This window comes from Sciurus vulgaris (assembly GCF_902686455.1).
Source record: "Sciurus vulgaris genome assembly, chromosome: 3".
In the NCBI taxonomy this organism is placed as follows: Eukaryota; Metazoa; Chordata; class Mammalia; order Rodentia; family Sciuridae; genus Sciurus; species Sciurus vulgaris.
This window is the reverse complement of record NC_136463.1, coordinates 50707828-50727695: the sequence shown is the minus strand read 5'-3', so window position 1 is coordinate 50727695 and position 19868 is coordinate 50707828. Positions and strand designations below refer to the sequence as shown.

The 19868-nt window shown below is 40.4% G+C and overlaps 1 protein-coding gene across 4 annotated transcripts in view; it reads left to right on the top strand.

The window, feature by feature from the left end:
• Positions 1-19868, top strand: part of SHISA6 (shisa family member 6) — a 290090-nt gene that overhangs the window by 112696 nt on the left and 157526 nt on the right. For 2 of the 4 annotated variants that reach the window (XM_079135302.1, XM_079135301.1), the window contains exon 4: positions 17400-17495. The exons of the other annotated variants lie outside the window; for them this stretch is intronic. In XM_079135302.1, the coding sequence (XP_078991428.1) occupies positions 17400-17495 (96 nt within the window). The remainder of the gene's footprint in view (positions 1-17399; positions 17496-19868) is intronic. 4 annotated transcript variants of the gene reach the window in all.

The window sequence follows — 19868 nt, the reverse complement described above, 5'->3', positions numbered from 1 at the left end:
CTCCGGATTTGGGGAACTTTTTTCTTCTTCCATTTGTGGGAGAACATATAATAAGCTATATCTAACTGATCCCCTGGGGGATCACCACGCAGTTGCTGAAGCCTGGGATTCAGTGCTCTATGATACAGTCTTCTTTCCACATTTTACCATGGAGCTTAAATCTTGATCCCGTGTCCATCTCCCTGGGCCTACTTCCCTTGAACATGACCTCTGTTGACCTGCTGTCTGTGACTTTCACTAATTTCACTTTCTTACAGTACAGCACATCTGTATTCCTAATGGCAGCTTGATGCCTTTGAAAGACCACACGTTTTCAGTATAAAGGACAAATGATCTAAAATGAGGAAGATTTTCTTTTTTATATGTGCCATAGGGGTGGAATTAATACATCCATTGAGAGGTGGCTTCAAATGTCCAATCAAAAGTAATTTTATAAAAAACGTGTAGTCAAGCACCAAATCCAGAGTGGGTACCATTTTATTAATATTTGGCCTTCCCTTTGGATCAGGGGTCTCCTAAACCTAGAGGTTTATCACATGCCTTCTGAATTTAGCCTGACTTTACCCTTCTGTGAAAATAATTCCTTTTGCTTAAATCACTACATTACAAGGAGTTGTGAGCCTTCAACTCCTTGTCAACCATTGCACAAAGTTTATTAGAAGAATAAATGTCTTCAGGCCTGCTGCTTAGATGGATACTCTGCCTCTTGGCATGTACAGTCACATTGTTTGGGAGAGTCTTTTCCTCATTTCTCACCCACATTTCAGGCTCAGATATTAAGGCTTTATGAGAGGCAGAGTTAACGCCTCTTCTGTGAAACCCAGCTGCTCAACATTACTCCCATGGAATCTGCTCTCTGTTCTTCCTGGGTCAGCTGCAGGTGTGCGTGGTGCTTCCAGGGATACATTCTTTAAGAGACTTTCTGGGCTGGGTCATTATTGTGGAATTGTTTTAGTCAGCTTTTTTGCTTCTGTGGCTAAAAGACCTGACCAGAACAATTGTAGAGGAGGCAAAGATTTAGTTGGAGGCTCATGGTTTTAGAGGTCTCAGTCCCATAGACAGCTTCATTCCTCGGAGTCAAGGTGAGTCAGAGCATCATGGTGGAAGAATGTGGCAGAGGGAAGCACCTCACAGGATGATCAGGCAGCAGAAAGACTCCACTTACCAGATAAAATATATACACTCCAATGAACCACCTCCTCCAGCCACACCCTACCTGCCTTCAGTTAACCACTCGGTTATATTCCATCAGTAATTAATTCACTGATTGGGTTAAGGCTTTCATAACCCAATCATTTGTCCTCCGAACCTTCTTGCATTGTCTGACACATGAACTTTTGGGGGACCCTCACATCCAGATCATAACAGGGACCCACCTTCCCAGAGTTACATTCTAAATCTATAGTTATGCCTGCAGGAGAATGGAAAGTTGTATATTTCTGAGCAGTGTTGTATAAAGGAAAGAATATTAACTGGACTGGAAGGTATAAAGTAGGTTTGTTTAGCCTAGTCCTGCCCCTGTGAACACTGTCTTATGATTCATCTTCTCTTTCCAGACTTGTTTTGTCATTTTTATAATGAGGGGTGAATATTGCTGGTCTCTGAGTTTCCTTGCAGCTCTGATGGCCTACGGTTTATAAACTTAATTAAATATGGGCATTCAGGGAACTAGATTACTAAGAATAGTTGCCTTCATCTTGTTGTTAGTATAATTGAGGTACAAATGAGAGTTTCATGCAAGGATTAAAAGCATGGATTTATAAAATTGAGATATAAGATAAATACTAAAATAAACAAAGCATGTTAATGTGAAGTGTTTAACTACCCCCCTGATCCAAGTGCCTAGAAAAAGAATTCAAAGCACTTCCATCACCCCCCAACATTTCATCTTGCCTCTTTCCTATTTAAATTTAAAATTCTGACTTCCATCATTTATCTGATAGCTTTGCCTTTCTTTCGGAGTCTCTTTCAAAAGCATTTGATCTTGACCTTAAAAATGGATTCCTATAACATGTGCTATCTTGTGTTTGGATTTTCACTTCACATGTTTGTGAGCACCATCTATGTTATTGCATCTGTCAATAGTTCACACTATTTAAAGCATTTTATTTTGTAGATAGACCACAGTGTACTTACACAATATGTATTTGATAAGCATTCTGGTTATTTCCTCTTTTTTTGTTGTTGTAAGTAAAGCTGCAGTAAATATTCTTCACATGATGGTTTGTGAACATAAACTCCTTGATCGTGGGTAAATGCCTAGGTGTGGAATGGTTGGGATAGAGAACAGAAATATTTTATCTTCAGTACAAACTGAAATATAAACTGTTCAAAATATTCATCATGTTGATGTTCGCACCAGTAGTGTATGAATGTTCCATTTGTTCTACCTTCTTACGGACTTTTGGTATTTATAGACTTTACTTTTAGTCATTCCAACAGATATGTAGTGGTACTTCAGTGTGTTTAAAGCTTAAATGTTTAGGCCATAAAACTGTATTTTATAATTAGAAAAAAATAAGTATTTTTGAAATGCAAAAAATAAAAAAAACATATTTGAGCCTTAGGTGACCACTTAATGGGATCTGTGAATAGGGAGCAAGAAACCTAAACATTCTGGGCCTCAATTTCCCCACCTATAAAGTAAAGGCTGTTCTGGTCCACCCCAAGAGATTTTAGGAAGATTAAATGAGATAATGGTTACCAACAGACGCTCTGCCTCATCAAACCTCTTGCCATTGACAGTAGGCATTATGACTAACTGTTGTTCCTACTATCATTTTTATTACTGCGATGAATATAATTTAGGTAAAGAAGTCCCTTATTATTTTAAGGTTGTCCTACATAGTGATCAAAATTATTTAAAAAATATGATTTTTGGTCTAATGCTTTCTTAGGTAGCTTGCAGGGATTTAAGAATGACAAGAGAAGAAATTTGTCTAATCTGTTCATGATTATAAGTGGGTTAGGTCTACGTGCCCACTGCTGTTCTAGGCACTGGGTCCCCTCCTGTACAGGGAAAATAGACAACAGAGAGGAACCTCAGCAGTGAACACAATAGTTATGCCACATGCCCAGGATGTAAATACAAGTGTGATAGAGAATGTTGGGGCATCTACAGTAAATGAGGTGGCGAGACATTCCCTCTCTGGAGAGGTGACACTTGGAATAAGAACTCAATGATGAAGAAGAATCTAGGCTTCAAAGATCTGTAGCCAGAGAGTTCCAGGTAGAAGGAACCACAAGCCCAAAGGCTGAGACAGGCAGAAGCAGGGCATGTTTGAAGATAAGAAAGAATTTGCCGTGACTGTTGTGAGCCATAAGAAAGGTGGCGTGAGAGAGGAAGTCAGCAGAGTGGTGGCATGTAGCATCTGCAGATTGTCCAATGTTTTTGATTATGCAGGCCTGGAAGATTTTAAAGAGGCATAGTATGATCCGACACCTGTTTTCAGATGACTTTATGTGTAATGTGCAAAGAATAGATGGTAGGAGGTACAGAGATGAAGTGGGAAGCTTGGTACTACTGTTGCACTAGGTCAGATGAAGGATGGTCAGGAGTAGCTAGAGAGAAAGTGGATGTGAGATGATTTTGCAGATAGTTCTGATAGACCTTGCTGGTGACAGAGAGGATAACATAAAAAGAGGATCAAGGATCCAGGTTTGAGGAAGTGATGATGAGGAATACCAGGGAAGAAACAGTTTGGGGGTTGTAGAAATAAACTATTCTTTAGAACATTGCTATGAGTTGAACTGTGCACCTCATCTTAGTTCGTTTTGTGTTGCTGTAACTGAATACCTGACACTAGATAATTTATAAAGAAAATAAATTTATTTCTCACAGTTCTAGAGACTGAGTACTCCAAGATTGAGTGATTGAGATTCTTGCTGTCTTATAATATGATGGAGAGCAGCACATGATGAGAGAGAAGAAATATGTAATCTCAGGTCACCCTTAGGCCTCTTAAGATGTCCCTAAATGCCACCACAGGGTCATTCATGACTTCATCTTACCCTGACTTCCTCCCAAAAGTGTCAATCCTAAATATCATCAACATATGAATTCAGGAACTAATTTGCCACACATGAGTTTTTGGTGAACACATTGAAACTACAGTAGCATCTCCCAAAAAGGTATGTGAAAATCCTCATCTTCATACCTGGTGAAAGTGACCTTATTTGTCAACAGGATTTTTATAGATGGACACAAATAAGATGAAGTCATTCTGAATGAAGGTGGGCCTTAACCCATTTTATGACAATGACTAATGCTAACAAGCAGAGAGATGAACAGAGTGTCATACAATCCTGATAGGGAGGAACAAACTGAGGTGAAGAAAGCTACTATCAGCAACTCTTGAAAAATGCACTGTGAAGGACAGCAGAGAAATGAGGCAGTGACTGGGGAGAGGGCTGTAGGTGAAGGGGGAGTTGTGTGGATGGCTATGAAGTCTCAAGAAGTTCGAGTGTGAAAGAGCCTATTGAGGGGGAGAGCTGGATGATTGAGGATGAGCACGGTAATTTCGGGAAATCAGTCCTTGAGATGAAAGGAGATGGATGTTAGGCAATGACAGGAACAAGGACATTTCACTTGCTTAAATAGCAGAAAAGACAAAGTGAAAGAAAAAGACAAGGCAAATTCCCTGTGAATGAGAGAGTCCCATTTTTACTGTTCCAGTTTCTCCATAGAGTATGAGGCAAGGTCGTCAGTTGAAGGACATGGGGAGCAGGAGGTGTCAGAGATTTCAAGAACCAGGAGATACTGTGTAAAACATTTGGGAACTGGAAGAACCAACCATCCAAGGAAAAAGAGCAGCATTATCAAAGGGTTGAGGGGTCCTTTGAGATTTGTGCTCCTCAATTCTGAGAGACACTGGGTAGGCATAGTGCTTAACTGATCCCAGGTACGGTTCTACTGTGTATTTATTCACTGAGTCCTTTCAATACTGAGACAGGTTCTACTCTTTTCCTTATTGGTCAATCAGTGAAATGGGAGTTTAAGTAATTTTGCCCAAATCACACATCTAATGAGAAGCAGAGCTGAGCTTTTAATATAGATGGTCAGAATGGTACCAGCAGTAAGGACATGTCATATGTCACACGTCATGCCATATGGCTGCTCCTTAGCACTGTGCATCATTTTTCCTAGCCGGACTCACTTGCTTTGGCCTTGAATGGCAATGGAAATCACTTATTGACTACTAAAGTATGTCTAGTTAAGTCTTAGACACTGTCCAGGTATTAATTAATTAAATTATCACAAACCTTTCACTAAGTTCTGTCATTTATCTCATTTTACAGTGGAGGAAATTATTTCATTTCACAGTGAATGAAATTAGGGTGTACAGAGGGAAGATAATTGGCCTGAAATTCCACAGCTACTAAATACAGCCTGGTAGGCTTTCATCCCCATTAGCTTTGCTGGGCAAGCATGTGGAATGAGGTGGAGGTGGGGATGGTACAAGGATGGGCCATGGTAGACCATGGTGACTCAACTGGCTAAGGAGAGAAGGCTGGCTCAGGGTATAAGAGCCCACAGATCAAACCACATTCCCCTTGGGACTAAAAGTCTGAAAAGTTACCACCCATCAAATTCTTCCCTCGTAATTTTGATTCTGCCCTGTCTCAGTCAGAGGGTCTCTCTTCAGTGTTTTGAGCAGAAGCCAACAGAGCAGCCCCCACTAGAGTGCTTGGAGCTCCTTCACCCACTCAGAGCTGAATTCATTGAATCCTCAAACTCTTATTAGACCCACATGTCCAAATAACTAGATCTACCAGATGCCCCACACAAGACCTTCACTTGAACAGTACAGCTCAAGACCTGGTCTTCGAAGCAAAATTTGGTTTCTAAACCAAGAACGTGGTCCAACCCACATGAATAGCAAATGAGGGTCACAGAATCTCAGGGGAACCCATGCAGGCATGCATACATGGTATGTTCCCTTTTTGATGTGAGATGAGCTAGGCTCAAGTATGTTCTGCTCCTGCCTCCTCTGGTGTGCATTCACCAAAACTGGAGCGAGTGCCCTGAACCACTGAGGGAGAATGATACTGCCAGCGGGCACCTGGGTACTTTCGCACAAATAGTGGAACTGGAACTTCGAATAATTTTGAACCTAAGCCTCCTCATCTTCTTCCCTGGAGGATTTCGAAATATTCAACACATTTGAGGAAGTCTCGATCTCCTCTAGTCACTAGTAATGATAACCATTTATTGAATAAATAGGTGTTCTGTGCTTCATATGTATTAATGCATTTAATTTAATCTTCTCCATATCCTTATGAGGCAGGCACTATTCCCATTTTTACAGATGAGTAAAACTGAGACTTAGAAAACATGAATGACTTGTCTCAAACTACCTAGCAGTGTGATTTGTTGGCCATCAATGTTAGGATTCCCTATATATTACCGAGATACGTTTGGAGTCATTTGGCACCTCAGGCTTAGCTTTCCTAGAAGTATTGTGGATTGACAGGAACCCCCAGCATAGACAGCCAAGGGATTGAGAGTCTATTCTAAACCCCAGGTTAGTCATTCTGTGACTTTGATAATTATTTAACTTCTCTGAGCTGTTTACTCATCTGCAAAATCAAGAAAACATTAATATATTCCTCAAATATTTTCCTCTAGATAATAAAAGGCACTAATTGCCAAAGTCTCAGTCCCAAGGCACATGAGCACATTATATAAGGTGGTGGCAGTTTCTCAAGATCATTTCATTAAACTCCACTAATTTGGATGCACTCGTAGGAAGCTCAGTGTTTTTGCAGAATGTAAGAAGTCCAGAAACGGAGAAGAAAGCAGGTCTCATTCTCCCCACGGGCTAGCACACTGTACCTCTGCAGGTGATAACAAGAGGGACTCGACCAATTCACTTATGTCATAATGAAACCCTGAGGTCAAACCTAATCTTGTAAGATTCTGTGAGCAAAGGAAGAGTCACCCTCTCTGCAGAGAGCACCTGCATCTTCTGCCTCTCCTGCTGGGGTCTTCTTCAGGACCCCTCTTGGCCTAGGTCCTGCTGGTGACAGTGAGCCAGCACTGAGATACTGAGTGCAGAGATGGGAATTTGGTAAAACTAGGCATCTTTCCAAGGGATTATAGCCAAAGTATCTGAAGAGAAAATAAATGGCACGCTGGGGTCTCCTGGAATAGAAATCAGCCCTGGCACCATTTCCTCCAGCATGGAATAGGCTGTGGGCTCTGCAGTCCAGTGGGAAGAGTTCTGGTCTGGGAAGTCAGAGTCCAGCAGTCCATGACCTTGGACTGTTCACTGTCCCTCCCCGGCCCCATTTCCTCATTGATGCAGAGACTAGAAAAGGTAACATCAAACACTCCTTTAGTTGCATTTTCCTGATCTGTCTTGGCAGGTCTAGATAGAGGGTTTAGACCTCCTAAAATCTCTAAAGATTAATACTAATACCACTAGCAAGCAGCTCTCTCTCTCTCTCTCTCTCATTCCCTTGGAAAATAATTAGGAAACATAGGAGGTGTGAGTTTCAAACTTTTATTTTTAGACTATATAATGCTTCCTTTAAAAAATAGCTTACTCCCAATTCTGTATAACGTACAAAAGACCCTACTGGGACTCCCCCCTTGTAGTGGATGAGGTTCATGTAGAATTTGCCCTTGTCCACCCTGTTTCTTGGCCCTTGGTCACAGTTAGAGGATCTCTGTAGAGCACATATTTATGCTTTTGTTTATTTATTTGGTTTTGGTTTCAAATACAAAGTATCAGGCTTTTAAAAATGTAACCAACAAAACTGATTGGGGGTGCATTTATTTTGAGTGAAAGGATTTTTTTGGGAATTATTTTTTGGAGGGTTGGTCCTTTTATTGGTGGTTATCAAGGAGTGTTCTAGGTTCTTTGCTCCTGTCCTGCCCTGCCCAGACTTCCCATTCTTCTGCATCTGATGAGATCTTCTGCTTCTTGGGGGGTGAAGGGTAAGATAAAGAGTGCCATCTTGAAATCAGTGAGTCCAAGTCCAAAACTGTCTCCCTGAGCAACCTTGAGAATGCCACTGTTCACCTTCCTAGGTTTATATTTCCTCATTTGTTCAAATCAGAATGTTGGGCAACACAGTTCCCAAACCACACTGGGAAATTAGTATCTGTGTTTGATAAATGCCTTGCCATTTACACAAGGAAGAGTGGGCACCTCTTACTTCCTGACCCTTGTACTTCGTTTTATAAAATGACTTTCAGTGGACTTTTTCCTCATAGAAAGAAGCCAAAGAGGGAAACAGAAAAATGGCCCATGGCCCCACTTCATAATCTCAGATAAACTTCATAAATATTACAAAACAAGTCTAATGCACATACAAGTTTAGGAAATTTAAACAGTAAACAGTAATAAAAATCAAAGGTAGACATCTCTCTCCTTTCATCCTAGTCCCTCTTCTCAAAAGAAAGAAAATTTTAACAGTTTATGTGTGTGATGATTTCCAGAAAAAAATATTTTCGTCACATAAATGGTCTTCTTTATAGTGGACCTGTAGCTACTCTATGTGAGTTTTTAAATTATTACTTATTAAGAAAGGATCAGACTGAAGTATTGTTCTGTTCCTTTTTTATGGCATCTCATTTTCCAACCATACAAACTATTATTTTTTTATTTTGGATGTTAATAGACCTTTACCTTATTCATTTATTTACATGTGGTGCTGAGAATCGAACCCAGTGCCTCACACATGCTAGGCAAGTGTTCTACCACTGAGCCACAACCCCAGCCCCTCTGTTCCTTGTTGTTGGTTGTTTTTCTTTCTTTTTCTTTTCTTTTTTTTCTTTTTTTTTTTTTTTTTTTTGACTATCTATTTTGGAATTCTTTCCAAACCTGCCTGTATAGCTCTGCATCATGCTTTTTTAATAGCTGTATAGTCTTCCATTATTATAGCTTAGTGAGTTCCGCATTAGTAAAAACTGTTCATAGTCAATCCTGTACTCTTTATTCTGGTTCATAAATTGTGGAAAAATTTGAGTGTATCTTTGTAGGGAAAATTTCACGGCAGAGGGATAATAGGTCAAGTAGGCACTATCAATTTATGAAAAGATCTCTATTTTGATTTGCATTTCTTTAGGAGTTAAGGTTGTTCATCATAAATATATATATATTTATATATATATTTATTTATAAATATAAATATATATATAAATATGCCTTAAAATATTGTTTTCCTTTCTTTTTGGGGTAGGGGCAAGAGTAATTGCCTGTTCCTTTTTTCCAGCATACTGTTTCTAGTTGGTATGCATCTTCCTATATTGATATGTTCAGCGTTTTTAAGCAAAGGAGAAAGCCCTTTATCCCATGTGTTGAAATTCTGTCCCTGGGGTTAGCCTGGGCTCCCTCTGTTGTCTGGAGTGTATCTTTCCATAGAGAGGGTTCAGCTGTGTGGCGGGCTGCAGAGCAGGCCTGAGCACCCTTCCAGCTCATCCTGGGCTTCCCAGAGGCCAGCTCCAGGTGCCTTCCAAGGTCAAGCCCTGCTTTAAGCAGGCTCTGAAGATGGAGAGCCATTCCTCCCATCCCTGACGCTGCTTCTGGTTTTTATTTCATCCCCGTAGTGTCCTTTTATTGCCCTGTTTGCACACCAGTTTTCCCCGAGCTGCTCCAGTCTCATTTAGCTTTGTGTCTGTCCATAAAGACAATTCATTAAATGTTTAAAACCATGTAATCCAACTTACCGCTCTTTTCTCAGCGAGTTTTTAGATTTTTGTGCTCCTTGAAGATTACAAACAAATGCAATCATGGCTTTAGAAAATCTGCAGTTTTGCCTCTTGCTTGAAGATTTCATCATCAGATAGTTTTTTATCCCCTTTCAATGGGGACTCAAGGATATTTTAGTCTCCAAGTTTTTGAAACTAAAGGTTCTTTGTTACCTTTATTCTTTTTTTTTTTAAATGGTATTTAAAAATAAACTTTATTTTGGAAACAATTTTAGATTTTCCCAGAAGTTATAAAGATATTGTGAAATTATTACCCTACATGCTTATCTGGTATGGTGCATTAGTCTTCTTTTCAATGCCTAACAAGAACAATTTGGAAGCTTGGTGTGGTGGTACATGCCTGTAATACTAGTGGCTGGGGAAGCTGAGGTGAGAGGCTCACAAATTCAAAACTAGCCTCAGCAATTTAGCAAGCCCTGTTACCTTTATTCTTAAAGGATAATTTGGCAATGAGTGAAAACCTCGAGTCACAGTTACTTAACCAAAAACAGTTGATCTTTCTATCCATCTATCCATCCATCACCTATCCAGTATCTATCACCTATCATCTCATTTTATGTTATAAACAAAATAAAATATACATTATTTAATAGTTGAACCTGTCTCCAGCTCCCCAGCATAGGAAATAGAACCCAGTACCACCTCATATATTCCTTCTGTATTATATTCCCCCTCTTACCCATGGAAGTTATCTGTTATCTTGAAACCTATAGTATTGGTTGGCGGAGCATCTTTTCATTTGTGTACTACTACCTCTGCACACGTCCTTAAACAATATCAAATTATACTGCATATTTGAAAACTCACTCTATCTTGTGCCACCCTATTTTTTCTGCAGTTTGCTTTATGTGCTCAGCTTTATAGTTGAGAATCATCCCTGCTGATATTTAGAGCTCTGGTTCATTTCATTTCATTGCATTGCATCTCTACTGTTGTATGGGATTGCATTATACAAGTATACCACTATTTATCACTTTTTTCTCTTAGAGTAGAGATTTCCCCTCCAGATTGTCTCTGTTACAACCAGTGTCACACATGAACTTGCTGGTGCATAGCTCTTTATGCACATGTGTGAGGATTTGTCTAGGGCATACAGCAGCAGAAAGAATGGACTGTTCCCTGATACATCCGTGTTCAACTTCCTCAGCCATTGCCCAAGTTCTTTCCTAAGCAGTGGTACCCCTTCCACACTACCAGAAGGTACATGAACAAGAGTTCCTGCTTATTCATGTCAGTAGTCTCAGGCATTTTAATTCTTGCCAGTCTAGTGGGTGTGAAATGACATCTCATTAAGGTTTTAATTTGAATTTCCCTCATTACTTGTGAAATTGAACCCTACGTTATGTATATTGGCCCATTGGGTTTTCTCTTCTGTGAGTTGCATATTTGTTTCTTTTGCTTATTTTCTTCTATTTGGATTGTTTTCTTTTTTAATTAATTGGGAGTATTTATGTGTTCTGGATATTAATATAAATGTATTTTCTAGTCTTTGATTTATAGTTCACAATTGCTTTTGATGTATTTTGGTTTCAAATTTCTCAACTGTTCCTTCTCTAGGTTGTGCCTTTTGAATCTTACATTTAAAAATTACTTCCTGCTCTGAGGTCATTAACATATTCTCCTATGTTCCTTTCTAATACTTTTTAGGGTTTGTTTTTATTTTGTATTTAGGTCCTTGGTCCTCCTTGAATAGACTTCTGTGTACATATTTTTTGTGTATACTTCTGTGTATATACACAGATATATTTTTCTATCTTTGTCTGTTGAAAAGCCTGGACATTTTTTTGAGTAGTTTTGCTATTCTCCCGTCTTTTCGCTATTTCCAATGAATTTTGGGTTAGAGAAATGAAATAAAAACAACTTAACTGGAAAATACTAGTAAACTCTTAAATAGTACTGACAGTGATATTCTAAATGCTACATATATGAATTATATACATTCATGTGTATGTATGTATATATCAACATATTTAACCTTTTCAATAACCCTGTGGTGTGTACCATTTTTGTTTCCCTTTTGCATTCGAAGTAACCAGTGCATGGAGGGGGTTGTAACTTGTCAATTGAGTTCTAGATAACCAATTGTTCCTTAACCAGTATATTATCTCACTTCCAAGGCATTAAGTCTCAAAATGCTTTAAGAAGCTTTCTTCATTTTCTGCAGGTTTCAGATTTCAGGCAGTTGGCTTGAGTTGTTTTTTTTTTTTTTTCTCCTTTATTTTATAAATGGATTTTATCAGTACATGTTTAGGTGTAGATTCCTTCTAATATATAGTCTTATATCTGATTCATTTTGGGGGGGGGGTGGGGGATCTAGAGACGAAAGCCTTTCAGCTGCTCAGAAAACACACACACTGTTAACTTTTAGTTATTGCTTCTGAATCATCCCTTCTGCCTCTCCCCTGGGAGTCTTTAAGTGGATCCTGGGTCCTTTAGTCCACGGGATCTTGCCTTCACTCTCCTGGTGTTTATCTCATTGTCCTTTCCCAGCACTGAGAACATGGTGTGCTTCTCTCATTGGACTGTATTTTGCCAATTTCCTTCCACATCCATTCTATTGTCCAGATCTGCCAATCCAGGAAAACCATCCTGATGGGTTTGTTTCCCTCTCATGATTGTTGATCTAATTTCACAGATGCACAATTCTGTTGAGTCTTACAGAGATCATCATTTAGATAGTATCTCATTTTTCCCCTCCCACTGCTTGCAGTAAATCTCCTGTACAGAGAAATTTTCCTCCTGGTCACTTCCTTATCAGAGCCAGCAGCACTGCACCAATCCAGGAGCTCAGCCTCAGACCTCTCTTTGCTTTAATCTGCCTCCTGCCTGGGGACAGTTGTCCCTTGTTACTGTCCCTCCAACTTCTTGCTTCAGCTGAGTCCTAGGCGGGGCATGGAATTCTAATGGGAGGTCAAGGCAGCTTGAGCAGTGATAGAGCTAGAATAAAGCCTATCTTGCTTTGGGGAAGGCTGTCAATGTGAAGGTCAGGGTGCAGTGGCAGAACGGGAGGTAGAAATATCATCAGATGCTCCATTGCACAGTTGGGTTCAGCAGGTGGTGGCAGTCATGCTCTGAAGCCTGAAACCACCCTGGTTTCTGGCATGGACTGTGTATTTGTCTGCACTGTGATGTGGGAAGTGCTCACACCACTTTACTGGGATGCCTCACAATGCTCTTGCTTCCTTTTGCCTAGAGCTCTGCTGGATATATGGTTGTTTCTCTGTAATTGCAATTTGATCAAAGTCTGTACTCCTTTGTCCTCTGGCCCTGAGAGTTGGCATTTGGGCAGAGACTCGAGATTGTTGCTGCAGGACAGGAGAAGGGAGTAGCTCTTTGTGGTACAGCTAATGAATTCTGTGATACCCATTCATATCAACACATAAACTCTACTTACCATCACAAAACAGAAAAGACATTGACTCCACTCTCTTCTGATTGTCCACCTGCATGAAGCTTCACTTTTACTAATTCTTCTTCATTTTGGACTCCTTGGTTCATGCTAAACTTTGGGAGGTACAGAATATGTAAATCACTGTAGACCTTGTACATGGGTCCCACTAAAGACTGACCTGTCACTAGCCCTATTATAGTGGTTCATGAAACATGGTCCTTGTACCAAAGGACATTATCTGTATCACCTGGGAACTTGTTAGAAATGCTTCAGCCTAGTAGACTGGGAATTCTGGGGCTTAAGCCCAGTCATCTAGATCCCATTTAAGGGGTCTAGTGCATGCTCAGGTTTGAGGACCACTGCTCAAACAAAACTTTGAGCTATCACTCTGCATTTTCCACCTCAACCTCAAGGGCAACTTTCTCAAAAAGTGTCCCAAGGGATGAGTTGAAAAACATAAGGCTCCGGAGAGTTTAGTACTCATTGTCTTAAAGTCCTTAGACTTGGTTTTCAAACAGCTTTTCATTTTGTTTATCTGGATATTTTTCAAACTGATTTGACTATAAATTTCTCTATTCCTTCCCCAGTGCCCTTGGTCCTGCCTGTACCCCTCAGTATCTTTTTCTTTTTCTTTCTTTCTTTTCCTTTTTTTTTTTTTTTTTTTGTTTTCACTCAAAACCTCAGGACTTGAAGTTCAACTCTGAGCTTCCTCTTCTTGAACTTGGGTGTTTGGGTGTTGCCAAGTAGAATTCTCCTGACCCCACATTTCAGTACATGTCCTAGCTACAGTCTTGGAGAAGAAACAGCTGACTGATCAGGCCATGGGGGAGGGGTAGTGAGGTTGTAGAAAGACTGTGGATTTGGAAGGTAGTTAGTCTTGGATGAGATCCAGGATCTACCACTGACTATCTCCTGTTCTTCCCAGGGTTCTGGTGAAGATAAACAAAGTTGAGTGTGCACAGTGGAATCAATGTGGTATTTGGAGTCCTTGCAAGTGCTAGCTTACTCATCTACCAACTTTAACCCTTTGGTCTCAATTTTCCCATCAATAAAATGGAAATAATAAGAAATAGCCTACCAGGTAGCATTGATTGAAATGTTAATATTGTATGGAAAAGATCTTTGTAAACTGCAAAATACTATAAAGCATTTGTTATTATTATGTATTTTAGAAGCTATACTAGCAAGGGCTCTATTCCTCTGCCTGACCAACCATAGATGATCCGGAAATTTCAGTTCCCTTTCAAAAAAGCAGAGCCCCAAAGCATTAGAGCAATGCTTAGTCCTGAGGGACCTTGTTCCAGCTGACAGATAAGAATGATTTGTAAATAGCACAGGCCCTGTTTTATGTTCCATCTTCCTTGGTATTGATTTGTTTATCAAAAATTTTATTTATAAGGAGAACAAAAATAAACCAGCCCAAATTCTGCAGGATGTATCACAGGTTCTGAATTAATGAGGTCCAAATTTATGAGGGTTTTGGGCTGTAGATAGAACTCAGTGGTAGAGCACTTGCCTAGCATGTGCAAGGCCCTGGGTTCCATCCACAGCACTGCAAAAAAAATAAAAAACATTAAAAAACCCCAAAACAAACAAAACATAATTTATGAGGGCTCAGAGTTGTTATTTCTGTTTCTTGCCGTTCTGTTATTGGTGAGGTAGGGAGAGAGTGACTGTTACAGAAGCAGGGTCCCTGTGCTCCCTGAGGTTTGGAGCACATCTTCCACACGTCCCTTGACCTCTAGGGAAGATGTGTTTCTCTGGGTACCAGAGTCATGTCTGGAGCTGTCACATGACGTGGGTTTGAGCAGAAGTCTTTATTTCAGTTCCGACGACTCCATGAAACTGTGTGCTATGATCACAGAATTTTACAGTAAGAATGTCCCTTGCAGAAAGCTGCATGTCCTGAGGAATGAAGTAATTCATTCCAGAGTCCAGGAAACCAATGGTAAAATTCTCATGATCCTCGTGCTGCAGAACAAGAGTGTCAGAGAGTGATTCCTGGACCAGCAGCACTGGCACTGGCACCAGCAGGGACCTTGAGAGACATGCAAACTCGTGAGCCCTACTCCATGTCTTCAGAGTCAGACCCCAACAGTCTGTTTTAAGCTCTCCTGGTTATTCAGATGTGTGCTTAGTTTTGAGATCTGGAATAAGAAGGAAGGGATTGGGACCAGACTCCACCCTCCAGAGGAAGAGCTCTGGAGCTGTGCACATAAGTAGTGGGTTGTGCCTGGCACCGAAAATGGTCCCAGCAAATGCTCAAATGAACTCAATTTAGGTTGTTTCTCCACTTACACTGGGGCAGTGGTTCTCATTGCCTAGTGTGATGAGTTAGAAACCCAGAGAGCTCTTTAAAAATACCCCAGTCTAAGGGGGGCAAGAATGGAGGAAGGAGGGACTGTATAGAGGCAAAAGAGGGGTGAGGGGGGGGGGGGAAATAACAGAATGAATCAAACATCATTACCCTGTGTAAATGTATGATTATGCAAATGGTATGCTGTTACTCCATGTACAAACAGAAACAACATGTATCCCATTTGTTTACAATAAAAATAAATTTTAAAAAAATACCCCAGTCTAAGCCTGAGCTCCCCACAACTGAATTAGAATCTCTGGGAGTTGGTCTGGGCATTCAGATTTTTCAAAAGCTTCCAAATAATTCCAGTATGCACCTTTGGTTGAGATCTACTGATCTGGAGGGTGCCCTGCTAAGAAAAACTGATTTGGTTTGTGTTTGCACTTATCAGGAATTTTTCTGTTGGGCATTTACTTTGCCTATTTATGTAAGAAAAATTACATATTCATTCAAGAAAAACTTGGAAAATATAGAAAAGTTGAAAGGAGAAATGAATTAACATTCATGTTCTAACTATCCAAAGGCAGCTGACAATATCTTTGTGCATTTTCTTTCACAAAGAAAGAAATTTTTTTTGGTATGCACTGGTTTGAATTCTTACAGCACTGTTATCATATTTAATATCCCATTTTCTATCCATTTTTTAACTTTATATCTTAAGTGGTTCCACACATTATTATAATTATAATTTTTCATACATGCTTGTGGTAATGTGAAAAGAAAAAGTCTTTTCTACATTTTTGCATGTATCTACTTCAGGATGGCAGTTAGAGAGTTATTTCTTTATTTCAAGAATATTAGAAAATCCAACTTTGAATGTCCAGAAGTAGAATATTAACGTCTTACTCTAACTGTCTTCTCCCATGGTGCTTAGCCTGCCCTCGGCCTTTCTCTTACCTCCACCCTCCTATTAGATGTCTGCATCTATCTGGCTGATTGAAGATGTGGCCTTATTGCAGGAATTAAAGAAGGGAAAACACATAAATATTTCCCAGTGTTTTATAACCCCCATTCGACTTGCCAGCCTCAGCTGTTGTTAGATTTCTCTTAAGTTACCAGTCTGTAATCCCATAGGTTGTGTCTGATTCATAAACATTCACAAACACAGCGGTCCCCATCAGGCTCACTCCTGCATGCTTTGAGAGAAAGAGCATAAATGTAAGGTGAGAAAGAGAAGGAAGGTGGGACAAGAGCAGAATATCCTTGACTTAGGGTGGTCCAGTGTGCGTGTTTTTTGGTTTGTTTGGTTTTTTTTGTTTGTTTGTTTGTTTTTCCTACGATGGTACAAAAGCAATATACACTCAGTAGCAACCACACTTTGTGTTTTGAATTTTGATTTTTTTTCCCTAGAAAAAAATTTTTGGCCTAGAAATATGTGGTATGATCCTGTCTTCACAATGCGGGGCCTTGGTAGTGAACCACAGCCCTGGGATTACAAGGTGCAAGAGCTGATTCACAGTATGCTGCATTGCTGAGCTAGGATGTTCCATGGGGTAGACATATCAAATGAATTTTCCTCTTGGAATGTTTCAACTTGCCCTGGATTTATCAGGAGGCAGCCCTATTGTCAGTTGAGGAACATCTATAAAGACTGTTCTGGTGTTTTGTACTTGGTTAGAAATGCCAAAAACAATTCATGTGTCTCCTTTCCCGTCTGCTTTCAACATGTTATTCTTTGTTGAACAGTAACAAATATATACACATATATGTGTACATGTATGTACATATATGTGTATATATGTATATATATAGAAATATATTCTCAGTAATATATATTATATATATATTATATTTTTTCCTTGACTCCTTCTACCTTCTGACTTAGCTGCTGGTTTGAACATAAGTGCACCATCATTGCTGGTTGACGGAGCTGCGATTGTCTTCTGTTTTGATGTGGATGCGTCAGGTAATTCTGCCCCATCTTCTTGCAGGGCATTATGGGAAGGATGCTTACCGAAGTGGAGGACCCGATCTCCATAACTTCATCTCATCTGGATTTGTCACATTAGGAAGAGGACACACGAAGGGTACAGTGGAAACCATTTTTTACTAAAATACAGAGGTGGCCTAGGGAACCCCAGTCTGAAAAGTGAAGATGTTTGGAGGCCAGAGGCTTTGTCCAAGACAGGAGTAAATGGGGTGGTTCCATTGCAGCTTGTCCTGGGGACGTGTGGCTTCCGACAGGAGTGACCAGGAGATCACAGGTGTACCATTAGAGGTCAATAGACTTCGAAGAGACATCCATCCTGCTCTGCCTATGGCAGGGGAACGGGACATAGAGGCTGGTGGCTCCCTGTGAGAAGGGACCACAGCAACATGGTGGGAAGCACTACCCATGGATGTGGCAGCATTTGCAGAGTATACGTTTGCCTCTTGGGTATTATTCCCCTTCCACTTGAAAGTCACATTTTATACCCTGATGTCAATGTCCTGTACTGTGGGTTTCTAAGCCAGCATGCATGTGGAGAGTTTCAGCATCTTAAGTGTGTTTCTGTAAACTCTATGATGTGGACCCAAAGGCAGAGATGATGCAGACCTTCCTGCTGCAAGATGAAAGCTAACCTAGTGTTCCTGTGAGCTGCTTTAAGACCTAGCTGACAGCTTGCAGAGCATCTGTGCAGGAGGTCTGGAATCCTCCTCCATTCTCTTTTGTTTAAACAGTCCTACTAGTGTTGTGAGCATTCTGTCACATCAAGAGTAACTGGATCCCTAAGTCCTTTGATTACCTTCCCAACACCTGTGTGCTGTTATCCACCAAATGTGAATCCTGTTGTCGGGATAGTATATCCCTGTCTTCCTCTGAAAAATATGTGTCTGTTTCCAGTGTGAGTGAACAAGGAACTTTGCAATATTTTCTTACGTTCCATGCACCTACTTTTTAAATTCCCCATGTGATGTTTGTTCATCCTATAGAGAAAAACAAATCTGTATCTGTGTATGTACTTTCTGTTGTGTCTATTTGTGTCTAAATAAAGTTTATTGAGGATACAGGTGGCATTTCTGGCTACTAAAAGTTGAAGAATTAAATTGGGACCAACTAACGGGAAATGGGCTGCACAGTTAATCACTGAAAAATACAATCTTAGAGACATTTTGTACCAACTCAAACCTGGGATTGCAAGACCCCACACCACTTACTTCATAACTACTCATCACTGTGAAACAGAGCATTCTGAAGCTTAGTATCTTAAAACAGTAATAAATATTTATTACCTCACATAGTTTCTGTGGGTTGGAAATTTGGGTGCTTCTGAATTGGGGCAGGGGTCTCTCCTGAATTTGCAATCACAGGTCAGGCAGGATTGCATCTTCTGGAGCTGGTGGATGCGCTTCCAAAATGGCTCATTCACGTGGTGCTGGCCGTTGGCAGGAGGCCTCCATCCCTCCTTGTGTCATCCTCTGTATATGGGTTACTTGAGTATCTTCAAAGTATAGTGGCTGAGTATCCTCCAAGTGGATGATCCAAGAAAGAGAAAGTCACAAACCACAGTGTCTTTCATGACTAAGCCTATTGGTTACATAATATCATTTTCATAATATCTTAAAGGTTACACAAGTCAGCCCTCTTCAGGATGGGAGGGAGCTATACAGGGGCAAGAATATCAAGAACTGGCAAGCGCTGGGACCATTTTGAAGGCGGGCTTTCTCATACCTACCACCCATTGGGTGGAGCTACAAATGTGGATTTTTCAAACATAACATAGCAACTCTTACCAAGGCTTCTCAACTGCTGGGCGTTCCATCCTCATCCCTACCCCTTGTAGGTGGTTTATCCAGAAACATCAAACACTCCAAGCAATAGAACTCTTTATATTTGATAAATATTTAAGAGGCCTACTATGTGCTAAGGAATATTCAGAAGTAAACAAAACAGAATCCATCCTTACCTCACATTCCTTTGGGAGAAACCAACAAACAAATTCTTGACAGTAAGTGCAAGTAGAAGAACTTAAGCTGATAAGATTATAGGGAGTGCTGTGGTAGGAAGCTACTCCTGCCAAGAAAGGCCTTTCTGATAAGGTGATAATTGAACAGAGACTTGCAGAGACCAGTCACAGGCAACAGGAAGGCTTGAGGTAGAAACTTTCTTGTTCTGTGAAGAAACAGGAAGGAGGACCATGCACGTGAAGCAGGTGCTGGGGCTGCTCTGAGGTTACCTGAGAGATGGAGACAAGAATGTGAGAAGCTGCTGATCTGTGAGAATCTTTCCAGATCCCACAGAAAGATCCAGAGCAGATCCCTTTTCTGTCTAAATGATAATCCCTGGAGACAGGCTGGATATGGCCAGTCCAGCTGCCCAGCTAGATACTCCATAGGTTCTGAGGCAGAAAATAAGGGAAAGGAGTAAAGGCTAAGAAAAGGATAAGTACCTTGGAGCAGTTGATGAGATCAAAGCTGGC